The sequence below is a fragment of the Melospiza georgiana genome, chromosome 1 (assembly GCF_028018845.1).
Source record: "Melospiza georgiana isolate bMelGeo1 chromosome 1, bMelGeo1.pri, whole genome shotgun sequence".
NCBI classification, from domain to species: domain Eukaryota; kingdom Metazoa; phylum Chordata; class Aves; order Passeriformes; family Passerellidae; genus Melospiza; species Melospiza georgiana.
Genome location: NC_080430.1, coordinates 21,245,657 through 21,259,511, shown reverse-complemented (window position 1 = coordinate 21,259,511; position 13,855 = coordinate 21,245,657). Strand labels below are relative to the sequence as shown.

General features: G+C 39.1%; 1 protein-coding gene across 1 annotated transcript in view; it reads right to left on the bottom strand.

The window, feature by feature from the left end:
- The window catches only part of CUBN (cubilin), a 143,365-nt gene that overhangs the window by 101,258 nt on the left and 28,252 nt on the right, over positions 1 to 13,855 (bottom strand). The window contains 4 exon segments of the mRNA XM_058035258.1: positions 1,200 to 1,356; positions 2,030 to 2,211; positions 2,731 to 2,891; positions 6,452 to 6,638. Coding sequence (XP_057891241.1) covers positions 1,200 to 1,356; positions 2,030 to 2,211; positions 2,731 to 2,891; positions 6,452 to 6,638 — 687 coding nt within the window.

Genomic DNA, 13,855 nt, shown 5'->3' with positions numbered 1-13,855 from the left:
TTTCTTTCATGTACATGTAAATGTATCTGGTGGCTAAGCATCCTTATTTTACAACATACTGCCTACATAATTTTAGCTTTTGGGCAAGCCATTAAAAGCTTTCTCTGATGCATCTTCAGGAATTAAATATGAATGTAAATCACATTATCTGATAGCTCAGGTTCTACATCTGAGTGCTTTGAAAGTGCTCTTTCTGTTTAATTAATGAAAGGCAGGGGGAACCTTTGCTAATATATCCTCTTGACATTGCAGTCTGAAAAGTACATGGTAGTGAGATCTGTAAGGAATGAGGGAGCCAAGGCTTCCTCCCTCTCCTAATTACTGCATGTGTCATGTGTGGATGAATAGCTCTGGTTTATTGTCCAACCCCAGGACAACTTCACATCTATAAACCTGCAACAATCCTTGCCACTTGGGCATGTCATATTTAGAGGACACAAAGATGCTTGCAAATCACTTTGTATGTTATGAAATGGCATCATTTCCAACGCGCATTTAACTGTTAAAAAATATAAAGTGTATAAAGAGAAAAGTAAACACCAGGATTCAGATTATGACTGGGAATAAAATAACTTTGTCATATGTCTTCTTGTATTTTTCTCCAAATGCTATTATTCTGATATTTCTGGGATAGTACTATTTTACAAAAACATGCTTTTGCAAGAAAAGCATTACTCTTACCAAAAGATATTAAAAATTAAGCTTTTTAAAATGTTCCTGATAGGCCAAATTATGCCAAGCACCCACAATGAGGCAGTCTGACTCACAGAAACTCAATTATCCTTTGTCATCCTTCCTCGAAAGCAGCTCTAAGATCAGATAATCTTGCTGTATCTGCCTTCTCTTTTAAGAATTCAGGAGCCTGAAGGAGCAGAAGAGCAAGAACTGACAAATCTACCCTATTATGGACTTCCAGCATTTGTTATTCTGATTAAATCTGGAGTGGCATATGCCACTGGTGCAGGTAACACAAATAAAGCCACCTTACTAGCTTTCTCCTGAGGAGGAGATAATCTTCACAGGTAGATGGGCAGATAATTTTTAGGTCTTTATGTTCTGTAACTGTACCAGAACAGAAAATCTGGGTTGTTGGTATGCTCTATAGATTTTACTGTGCTGATAAATATGTAAGATCATGGGCTGCAAGCAGCTTCACAGACAACATGAGCTGTAGAAACATCTCCTCTTCCTTCACTTACCCTGTTTGTATTTGGCTAAGAAACCTCCACCTTGCAGAGTGCTGTCTGTCCTTAGTTTTATGTACACGTTGTCTCCACTGGAATGGATGGTTTGTGGTATCTGATCCCCACAAAATTTACCTAGTGGTTTAGCACTGCTGCTGTTGCCATCATATAGCTAAAAAAAATCAAACCAAAAACAAAAAAGATAAATGAAAAGATAATAAAGCTGATGACATTACAAGTCTGATTAATTTGCCCCTGACAAACGTCTGCTTAGGGACATGTTACTGGGTATACAAGAGGTTAAATTCCATTTATGCTTGGAGGAAGCCTGGCAGGCATTTCAGAAACAAGCAAAAACAGGAAGCCAGTAACTGAATACTAGTGAGTTTTTAGGGGCTTAGTCACCAAGAGGGGAACACAGCACTCCATTTCAATTTCATTTGAAATATTCAAATAGTTTATGGAACAATTCAGATATTAAATTTGGTATTAACAATATGGTTATCGACAGCACTGTGCTTTGTTCCCCATAATTTCCTAAGAAATCATGCTAAGGCCTTGGTTCAAAACACAGAAAATTTAAAAGATACAGACAGATTCTTATTTCTATCTATCAAATTCTTTCTATCTAGACATAAATGCTTTTCTTACCAGCAGCTACACAGGCACTGCTGCCTTGCCTCTCATGGCTCCGTGAGATGAAGGGAGCACATCAACGTGGAGCTTTCCTATTCTGAGTCTGGTCACTTGGGACCATTTGAAAGCCAGGGCCCTGTGTTTTTCCTGCCTTTATACTCAGCACCCTCATCTGCCTCCTGTGGGGCAGAGTGTCCCAGGGCACCTACCGCAAGGTAATCAAATTTGCACTTCTGGTGATGCTCCAGGTGGAACTGCTCAAACTGGATTTCAAACGGGCTTCCTTGGCTTCCTTTGAGCAGCCAGTAGCACTCTGAATTGTGGTAATATGGCATAGGGTAGTTGGGAGACATGAGGATGCCAGAAGATGCTGTGAAAGTCCCACCACAACCTGAAAATAGCAGAGAAAGCAAAGCAACATTTAACAACTAGAAAATTAAACCTGGAGTGTGTGATTCTCACTTGTGACCTCCTTCACATGCCCTGAACCTCTTCAGTAATGCCTCAAAAATCTGCATCCAGCCATCAATGTTGTAAGCAGAAGACAGCCCATAGCTAATAGAAGTATTGACTATCTAACTTGAAGAGTGCTTCTGATAGAGAAGTATTAGAAACTAGAAACCTCTTCATTATATTCTTAATTACTGCTTTCCTAAACATAAGAGAAAATTGAAGCTACTTTATATCTAGGAAATAGTATGCTCTTTTCTGTGGTAAAAAAGAAAGCCCAAGGATCAAGAAATATCTTTGTTCTTAACAACATGCATATATGTCACTATATAATTAGCAGACAGACTTTAGAATATTGGAAGCGGAAAAATTGAAGGGGAAAAGGTGAGAAATTAATTACAAAGAAAAGATCAAAAATAAGATGTGTAAAATAATTCTATACTTGATGCTGTCATTTTACCTGCTGAGGTACCGTCCCACTCTGCTGAAAATCCCCTTCTTGTGCCAAATATGTCGCTTACAAACTTTATCCACAGCTTGTTACCATGAGAGATTATAACAGGAGGCAGGTCAGTACCACAGAATTTTCCAAGAAGAGGAGAAGTTTCATAGCCTCCATCTCTAGAATGGTAAAGAAGAAAAACCTTTGGTCAAAGAGATACCATGAGAAATGTCAGCAAATCAAAAATCTTGTGATTCTTTCAGGCCTGGGAAAGACTAATCCTGGCTCTTCATCTTCAACAGAAATACTGCTACCAAATACTGAGTCTTGCTGCTTGCAGTAATAAGCCCTACCAGAACCACCTCCTTGCTGGGCACGTCACTCTCTCATCTCAGCAGCCTGAGTGTGTCAACACAATGGCAAGCCTGAGCAGTGTCTCAGGTAGACTATATTCTCTGTATTCTACAGGCTGACAATCATTGGGGCAACCAAAGGTAATCTTTAAATTTGAAGTAGTAATTTTCTCACTCCTCACTCTTTAGCCTGATGCAAACCTAGATGAGCTGACTTATTTTAAAAAACATGTTTATTTGCCTCCATACAAACGGGAATTAATTTCTGAGTTAATTTCATGATGTGATGCATGTTCTGAAATATTTTCTTAGTCTTCAGAACTGGTTCTAAAACCACTTATTTTCCTGTATTTAAATTAAGTAATATTTCCAGTAACATTTTATTCATACTGTAATCAGGATTCACAGCTAATGTTCTGGTTTGCCTCCTGCACATGCCTTATGGGAATAAAAAAACAGGGTGACAACCTGCTTATCAATTGTTTCCTGGCCTTTTCTTTAAGCACTTTCATACTACAATCAACCTACAGGTCAGTAGGACAATGACAGATAATTTATACCTATATATGGTGTGATCTTCCTATGATGCTTTTTAAGCAGACAGTAAGACATTCAATTGCATATTCACAGGTTTACAGCTGCTTTTGAGAAAAATTTCTACTTTTCGCCACTCTGTTTTCTTGTCATAGTCCTAGCTTAAACTGCTTGCTGCTGTCTCATGTTACTGGCAGTTGGAGAAATGTGCCAGAACAGTTGCATCTCATTACACTTGCACCCCACTTGCATCTTGGCCTCTGCAGCTGTGGTCAGATGAACAATTTTCTTAGTTGACTGAATGCAGTTTATCAGAGGACACCTCAGGACAAGAAATGAGAGTGGCACTTCACCTAAGACTTGTGCAGCTACCACATTTAACAGCATCAGGTTTGAAGAGGCATTCTAAAAATCCAGTTACGGTAGTGGCAGTGTGCTGAGTTGCACTTAGAATGTTCTGCCCATATCTTAGAACTTGTTTAACGCTGCTGAACTCTTCACAGTGAAAAATAAGTTGGATTTATGCTATAAATAAATGTTTTCAGTTCCTAAGGTGAAAAAGTGAAAAAAAAATCACTTTTGGGTCATCAAATTAAAGTGTAATTGTTAAAATAAAGTTAGATTGCATTTAATCTCAGATTGTTTTTCTAAAAAGAAAAAAAGTGAAATGCTTTGCTTAGAAAATATTGAGAAAGCTTTTCAGGTTTTCATAACTTTCTCTGGTTGGTATGCACAGCTGAAAAAACCCAGCTAATTCAGGTGGAATTCAGAATCTCAATACTTTAACTCAGCAAGTAGATTTTTGTTTGGTTTTCAAAAGAGGATACTATTTACCAAGGAACAACCCGTACAGAATATCTGGTATAACGTTCAGGATGGGCTTTATCATGGTGTTCAGTGAGGTAATGGAAACTCTTAGCATGCTCAGACTGAAAAAACACACTGCATTCCTCAGATATGGTTCACCAGAGAGCTGGCTCACGAGGACAGGAATGGGTGCACCAACACTGCAAATTGCAAATCCATCTGCAGCCACAAAGCAGAAAGGCTATGCACTTGGTGCTGCTGAATTGTGAGCAGGTAACCTTCCTGCAAATATTCCTTTCTTCTACTTGTCCCTGTCCTGCAAAATTTCCTAGAAATCACTAGGTTAGTATCCTAAGTTTAATGGTGATGCCAGTATAGAAAAATATAGCAGATTATTTATATGCTCTTCTTGTTACCTCCTAGAGTAGCTACTATCTAAAGACTATAAACATAAAACAGAATATAGGATATAGAATAGTTTGGGTTGGAAGGGGCATTAAGGGTCATCTATGCCACCCAGCTCTGAAAGAAACAGGGACATCTTCAAATAGATGAGGTTGCTCAGAGCCTCGTCCAGCCTGACCTTGAACATTTCCAAGGATAGAGCATTAGCTACTTCTGTGGGCAACCTGTTCCAGTGCCTTACTACCCTCATTGTAAAAAGTTTCTTCTGAATAATCCAAACTCTCTCAGCTTGTCATCATATGAGAGTGCTCCAGCCTCTGGTTGTCCTCATGGTCCTCCTCTGAACTTGCTCCAAGGTCCATGTCCTTATGCTGGTGGCCCCAGAGCTGGATGCAGCATTCCAGGTGGGGTTTCTCTCACCAGGCAAGAGCAGAGGGGTAGAATCACCTCCCTTGGCCTGCTGCCCATGCTGCTTCTGATGCAGCCTAGGATACACTTGGCTTTCTGGGCTGCAAGGACACATTGCCAGATCCTTTCTGATTTTTCATCCACGTGCAACCCCAAGTACTTCTCCCCTGGGCTGCTCTTGATCTGTTCACTCCCCAGCCTGTACTGATACTGAGAGTTGCTCCCAGGCCAGGAGCAGGACCTTGTACTTGGCCTTGTTGAAGCTCATGAGGGTCACATGGGCCAACTGGTCAAGCTTATCCAGGTCCCTCTGGATGGCATTGTGTCCTTCAGGTGTGTCAGTTGCACCACTCAGCTTGATGTCACCTGCAAACTTGCTGAGGGTGCACTTGACCCCACTGTCTATGTCATTAATGAAGATATTTAATAACTCTGATCCCATAATAGACCTCTGAGGGATCACTTGTCAGAGATCTCATATGCACACCAAGCCATTGACCACTACCCTCTGGATGTGACAATCCAATCAACTCCTCATCTTCCAAACCATCCACCCATCCAATCTATCTCTCTCCAATTTAGTGAGAAGAATGTTGTGGGAGACTGTCAAAAACTTTACAGAAATCTGCAGAGATTACATCTGTAGCTGCTCATTCATCCACTGATGCAGTCATTCCATCACAGAAGGCCACTGGGTTGGTCAAGAATACCCTTGGTGAAATCATGCTGGCACCTCCTTGTCTTCCATGTGCCTCAGCAGAGCTTCTAGAAGGATCTGTTCCATTATATTCCCAGGCACAGAGGTGAGGCAGACAGGTCAATAGTACCCAGGGTCCTCTTTCCTACCCTTTTTAAGAAATGGTACAATGGTTTCTCCTTTTCCAGTCACCTGGAACTTGACCTAACTGCCGCAACTTCTCAAATATGGAAAATGTGTCACAAAACACAATAAAACTCCTTGTTTCTGCACTAAGGAAAACAACCCAAGTGCACTGCATGAGAACATAGTCCACACACTCCACTTGCTCTCAGAACTGGAATTTATCAAGTGGGAAAGCTGACAACAGAGCAGGATGAGAGCAGGAAAAGGTTGCCTTTAAAGCTCTCTGCTAAGTCCTTTTCCCACATTGACAGCAGGATGTACAGTTAAGAATAAAGATTCTGAACACACTCAAGTGGGCTTGGACAACACACAAACCAGTACTCAGGACAGGATAAATAATGAGCCTTGCCTGATTTCTACATAGTCCTCGGTGCAGCGGCTGTTGCCCTCGAGGGTGAAGTCGGTGAAGGTGAGCGCGATGCGCCTGTTGAGCCCCACCGCGATGGTGTAGGTGCACTCCGTGCGCACTGGGTAATCGGTGGGGTAGTTGGGAGATGTCAGCACACCAGTGTCAGCTGTGTAGTTGTGAGAGCAGACTTTAAAAAGAAAAGAAACAAAGATGAATTAATGCCATATGTCTGCTAAATTAACAGGAAATTTCTATTTTCAACAGGCAGAGGAGCAAACATCCTGTGTTCCTGTGCATTATAACTCTTCCTGGACACATCGCACTGCTGAATGTCAACAGTATAAACTAAAACCAGGATCCAGCTTTTTCAGGGGATTTCTTACATTTCAGTTGATTTGTTCAGTTTTTACCAGAACACTGTGTCTGTAATAAATAGGCAACATAAAGCAGTGTCCCCTTGCCTAGATGGCCTTGTCCTAAATCCCAAGTAAGCAGAGAATGGAAACTGAAAGGGATGTCTTGCTGAAAATGAAAGGTAGGATTCCTGAATTTCTGAAAAGCAGTGGTGATGGAAACTAAACACAATTTCTAGATCTGAGGAGAAGTTACATTGTTTTCAAGCATTCCCCATGGTCAAACCTGTTAGAGGGGATTGTATATCTAAATTTCTTTTCCATTTTCTGGGTTATAAATAACAATAAGTTAGAAAGCAGTATAATGCCTAGAATTTGAGGATACAAGAGTTTTACTAAAGGTCTTATATTTAAATCAACTACTTTTTTGTTCTGAGCAATGTCTAAGCTGGGAAGAAGAAAATAGTGTGAACTAATGCTGAGGTAGAATCTAAGCAATAATGAAAAAGAAGCTCTTTTCAAAGCACAGACAAAGTCTAGGAATAAAAATAGTTACTATAAAATAGTATGACACTTTGGAAAGAAGAATTGCTGTCTATTAGTTGATCACAGTCAATGAGTAAAGTTTGTGCTATGGCTGCAAAAAGGGCAAGAAGAAATGTGAACTGTGCCAAGTGTTTTCAGGCAAAAGAGGAAATGCTGATGCCACTGCACAAGGCAATGGTGCCATGTCACTTGGGAAAATGTGGATAACCATGGGCACTGAGGTTCTGAAACTCAAATGGGAACAAGTAAGACAGAGATTGTGGAGATAGCAGGAAATTAGTAGATTGGTGGGCAAGAGACACTAGAAGAGCTTAACTTGTTTGGCTTAGCAAGTGCAGATAAACATCAAGAAGCATGAAGAAAGGAAAAATAGAACACATTCTCAATGACTGGACAAATTCAGAAATTAAAAAATGTCCATGAGTACCGATACATAGAAATTAGGAGAAATTTTTATTAGGAAGTGAGTTTCTAGAGCAATGATCCAATCAGCGTAACAGATACAGAAAGGAGAAAACATTCCACTGGTTCTTAAGGTACAGTTTGATTCATTTAAGGGGAGGGGTCCACATCATGTAGCTTTTAGCTAAAAAAAAAAAAAAAAAGGGTATATGGATAAAAAAAGGAAAGGGGGAGTGACATAAAATTGTGGACTGGATCTGATGACTCTGGAGACTCATTCTGGTCCTCCATTTCCCCATCTCAGGTCCTACAGGTTGCAAATGTAAGAAATTAAATAGTTCCTACCAAATAGGCAGGTTTAGACTAATTATTCATAGAACTGCGAGAGCAAGCAAAATAATCATTTAAGCTGGTTGCCACAGATCTCTGAGGTCTGCTTTCTAGCACACCTGCAGTGTAGCAATGTCTATGCTTAACTCCTTAACTGCATAACAATTCAGGGGAAAGGGATGGAGCTACACTGCAGGCCCTTCATGTCTAAGGTAGGTCATTTCCATGTCTGTTCTCTAGCCATTCTAACTACTAAAACACTTTTGCTTTTAATGGTGAATTTTTAATGGTGTTTTTTTGCATTCTGAGTTGCCTAGAAGGCCTCTGTTGTAAACATTTTCAGTGGGATAAGTATTCCCAAAGCTAGCTCCCAGACTCCTGTTCCTAATTCATCATGGGGAGAACAGAGAAACAGAAAAAGATCAATAATTTTCTGCCATTGGCTTGTGCTTTGGTATTGACAAATCAAAAAGGTGTCATGCACTAGTTTACCTAAAATCATTATCTATGAAAGTCTTTATTTAGAATTTTAGCCATTTATGTGTTCCATCACTGCTATGTTTTAATGTATGCATATAACAAACAGCTTAGTTCTGGTCACCATAAAAGCTTTGTGCTGCTTTGTAAATCCTTCTAATTGATTGTTGGCTGTGCTGCCAGCTCCCGTGGTCTTTTGTCATATGTAGGGCTTATCATCAAACCCCAGATCCTCAAGTCTTGTATTTTCTTGAGGATGCTGGGTTAGAAATCTGACGTAGAAATGTGACCCAAGTTTTCCTAACAGACCACTAGAGAAAAAAGCAGTAAAAAATTAAAAAGAAAATGTGTGTATATTTATTAGGTTACTTATTTTTAACTAATTATTTCCTCCTGCTTTTGGAGGGATAGGAGTCTGACTTGTGTATACTTGATGATTAGAGCTCTTGCAATACTGCCATTACTAACCCTCTCAGAGACTGAGACTACCAGCTTTCAACATGTAGAATATTAAAACTGGCGTACTAGATAAGAACCCTTACCGTAAAATTAGCACTACAGAAGCCAATTTTTTTTAATCAGCCCTTTTAATAATTTCCACAGAATTTTCCAGGTTCCCTCCCTCACCAAAGTTTTGATTCCTGGGAGGAACCCAGACAGAAACTTATATCCCAAGTGTGCTGTTCTAAACTGGATGCTCTGTACTGCTTTGTATACCTAACAATCTTCTTTATGAGCTAAGGGGTAATAAATACAGAAGATGGAACAGTGACTGCCTTATAAATGTTAGACTTCTGGCTACAGTGAAATAAATCCAAGTATAGCTGGGATATGCTGGCTGCTATGAGGATTTAGAAAAGCAAAGATGAACCCATGTTTTCTGACAGCCAGCTCTTTTCTGGTACCTGGATTAATTCATGGCATTCTACTTTCAGCAGGAGAGCTGGAATTCCCCTTTAGCACTCACCTCACTAACATTTGGGGGTGTGCTTGGGCAATAACAGATCCTTCTGTGAAAACTCAGCAAAGTTAGCTGGAAAAGTATTTTGACTCCTTTGCCAAAGCTCAGAATGTAGTCTAATAGCATATGTGATTATTATATGTCTGGAAAAAACCATGAATTCAGTTCAGTGGAAGACACTTATTACAGCTCATGAAAAACAGGAGGCAATTGCTGAGGACAATCACACATCTTGCTTTGCCCAGGGTATGAGGTTTTGAAAGCTATTCAATCTGCCTTCTGATTTTAGTACTGAATATGTTAGCTTTTCTGGAAAAAATGCCATAAATGGCAGTACTCCACTGTAATAGCCAACAGCACAGAAAAATGCCTGCTTTTGTACTGCTCATTTGTGCAATCATGCATAATGTAGAAAATTGTATCCAGGTTTTTTCCCCTAAAGAGATACTAAGCAGTTGCCACAATCCTAATTATTCAAAACTCAAGCAATAGTGCAGTAAGTAACATGGGATTTTTCTTCCAATCTCACTGTACCAAAGGAAAACTGAGATCCCTAAATATTCACTCTTTACGTAGTGCCATGCATGATCAGGAGAAAAAAGAAGAAACTATCACAAGAAGCACATGCCTCTCCACAGGCAATGTGAAAGCACATCTGCATTTCAGGGCCTTCTGTCCCTGCTGCTGGCAGGTGCAGGGAAGGGAGGAGTGGATTTTTACCTAGGAGGCACACAAAAGTTTTTTGTAACATGTTAGACCCAAACTCCCTCAGAATACTGGGTATGATGGTTCAAATAGAACCTCTGCCTTCTGCTGCTTGACGCCTAAACACTGTGGAGCTGTGTGACATATTTTGGCTTTTACAGGCAGACTAACACCCTGATCAAACACTGCCAAGTTGCAGCAGCCTAAAAAAGTTGTCAGGGGCCAGCCAGCCAGCTGAGCCTTTTTCCTGAGACTTGGGGTGATCTGAGCAGATGCCCAAGACACATATAGGACATCAGCTTTATTTTCTGGCTTAGCTCAACCTCATTCAGCCATTCTCTGCACACACCTATTTGTCAGACATTGCTTTCCATTCTCATCATTGCTCATTCAGCAGAAGACCAGAGCCAGGCATCATACTCCTAACAATTACTGGGTTCAGTCAGGAAGAGGGGAATGAAGACCTCAACTTGTACTCAGCTATCAAGGGAGAAGACACACAAATCCATACTACACTTTCAGGAACACTTTTAAGTGCATGGATGCACAGATGTTTTTCTCTTTCCTTATCCCTCTCAAATGCTGACTTCTCCAAACAGTCATTGTAAGTAACATATAATCCACAATGAAGCAATTTAAAACCAGATTACATATCCTGATAAATACTATTCCCAATTCAGGATGATAATGAGGAAAATTATCTTTCACCAAAGCCAGAGAGAGACCAGGAATAACAAGTATATCAGGAAGGCAATCTGCTAAAAACCTTGTTATGGTTAACTTTTCCCAGCAGAAAGGCTGAAATGAAGCATCTCTAAAGAAATAAACAAATTTTAAAAACCCCAAACAAACAGAAAACCAACTAACAAACCAACCAACCACACTGCCAAAACCCCAATTCAAAGTAAAACAGATGAATTTCCATGTATTTGTGAAGATGTTTGAGGGGGGGAAAAAATAATAGCACTGACCTCACTACTCATCCTCTGGGAAAATTGTGGCCTGCATCTATCAAGACCCTGCACAAAAGTTCCAGGAAGGACTGAAGTCTTTCAAAGATTTTTTTATATTTTTACATGGGTTATTTGTGATGTGGTCAGCCAAAACTGGCAGAAGAAACCCCTAAAATCTATCATAACACTTACATGGCTTTTGTGACATTCATCTATTTGGTAGTTGAGACCTGCACTCTTTGAAACAAATCAAAATATTACCTTCCATTCCATGTGACTTTCCCTTTTAAATGACAGAAGGATGGCAAAGAACTAAGAGTACCTCTGGTTGAAGTGGGTGATACCCATTTTAAATGAGTATCATGAGGGCTTCTCTGACTGAAGGATTTCCATCTGTATTGCAGCTACATGAGCTATTCACAGCTACTGGCTGGCACACTGCTAAAACAATTGTTTGCACTTTATGGGCCATGGCCATGGCTGCATCTTGTGGCATTCAATTTTTTTTTTTTTTTTTTTTTGACAGGAAATATAGCTTTGCCTTTTATTCTTTTATTCAGGCTACTTTTCAAGTATTTAATATATCACAGATAAGCCATGCTAACAAAAATATCATTTACCAAGATGCATGGAGAAGAAAATTAATTTAATTTTGCATTAAAAAAAAAAATCACTCCTACATATCCTTCTTTTCTTAACTCAAATTTATTTGGCAGGGGGAGGAGGGACAATCTTGTCCATGTTTTCAATAGCTCATTCTCTCTGAAATAACTCCAGGCAAAAGACTATTGAAATGTGTAATATGAAACAGAACATCTTTGACAAGTTCTGATACTGGCTATGCTCTAGCTGGCTAAGAAAACACAACTGAAAAATATGAAGAATTCTTATTGCACAAGAAACATTATTAGAACCATATTTTCTTTAGCAGAAAAAAATCTAAATTAGCAGCAGATGTAAAGGAAAAAAAATCATAGTTTTAGTATCTCTCAGACATTATTATGCTTAGCAATTTGCTACCTTAGTGTAACTGGATATACATGAGATGAAGATCAGGCCTAAACATCTCACAGTGAGGAAACTAAACTTGATGTGTTTGCAGGGAAGTGAGAAGTTGCTTCTCACAGCAAAATCCACATACACACATGTGTTTGCCTTCTCTCAGGCCACAGAAATTTCAGAACACTTTATTCTTAATAAAAATGAATTTTAGCTCTCTGGTATTTAAGAAAACTTTATGGTACTGCTATACTTGTACTGGCCCAAAGAAAAGAAATCTCTGTAAAAAAAAACAAATCATAGTTTCAGCCTCTCTGTAAGTTTATTTACTCTCAGTTTCAGCAGCAATCTCCCACTTTGCCATATTTATACAAGCTGTAGTGGTTGAAATTAAAAAGCATTTATTCTAGTGATCGTTCCAAGAGTGAGAATAAATTGAGAGTTGGTGCAGATTGTCTGGAGAGTAGCAAAGATATTTGTGTTCATTTGTGTTCATGGGAAAAGAAAATCCTAGATGTAATACAGAATTTGGATTAAGATATTACATAACACTAATTTCACAAAAACATATTATATAGTTATTAAAAGCATTGAAGAGACAGCAGATGTGCATTTTTAAGGCATTGTTTGAAAACATTCCAGGGACAGCATTGATGCAGTTGGAACTCCACATGACACATGTTGCAGTGCTTTGGTTGAAAGGTGAGAAAAGCCAATCACACAGTGGTGGTAAAGGAGGGGAATACAGGAGAGAGGAGCCAGAACTGTGAAACTGGACAGCATTGAAATGGCAGACACAGACAGGGTTACAACAGAGACAGAAATACAGATTGATGTTAAATAAAGAATACTTGATGGACTCTGAGAAAAGTTGCTATAAGAATATTTAGGATATTTAGGAAGGAATCAATCCACCCATGAAAGAGTAATCTGAGGTGAGTTAAAAAGGAAAATATACCAGATTAAAAAGCAACAATGGTATTTATAGAAGGTTTAGTTTACAGTTGCAAACAAAAGGTAAAAATTGACTTTATAAGGATGAGAATTTCCCAATTTCTTACTAGTAAGAATTCAGATTTCAAACTACAGAGTTTTCCTGGAAAGATTTTTAAAAGTAGAACTTGCTTTATTGCCTATTACTTTCTAAGAAATAGAAATGTCCTCCTTGCAATAGTTCTCATTAAATCTTAATTGTTTGTACTGGCTTTTGGTTTCAATGCCAGATAACTCAAATACAAATGAAAGCAGCTGAGAAAATGGTTTCTTTGGATTTGTAAATTATCTTGTAGTGAATAGAACCACAGCAGCAAAATCTGTACTGGTCTTGCCTAAACACATGTTGAGAGCCAAAATAGCCAATTTTCCCAAGATGTCACCAAGACAGCTGTTAGGAATTGGAAAATTTGCTGCCTTTAAACAGGTTGAATAAAGTCAGGAATTAGGAAAAATAAAGAAACTAAGAGCAAACAATGAACAGTAGTTTATGGCTGCATAGATGAGTACTGTGAATTTCTGGTGTTCATCTAACAAATCCCTTGTAGTCTGCACTCACACACAGAAACCACATATAAACTGATTAGCGATGGATAACAAACATCCCAGCTACAAATACATTCTCATTTTTACTTTTTTTTCCTTGTGCCACTCTGCCTCTTCTGTGGCTTAGTTCTGCCAGCCA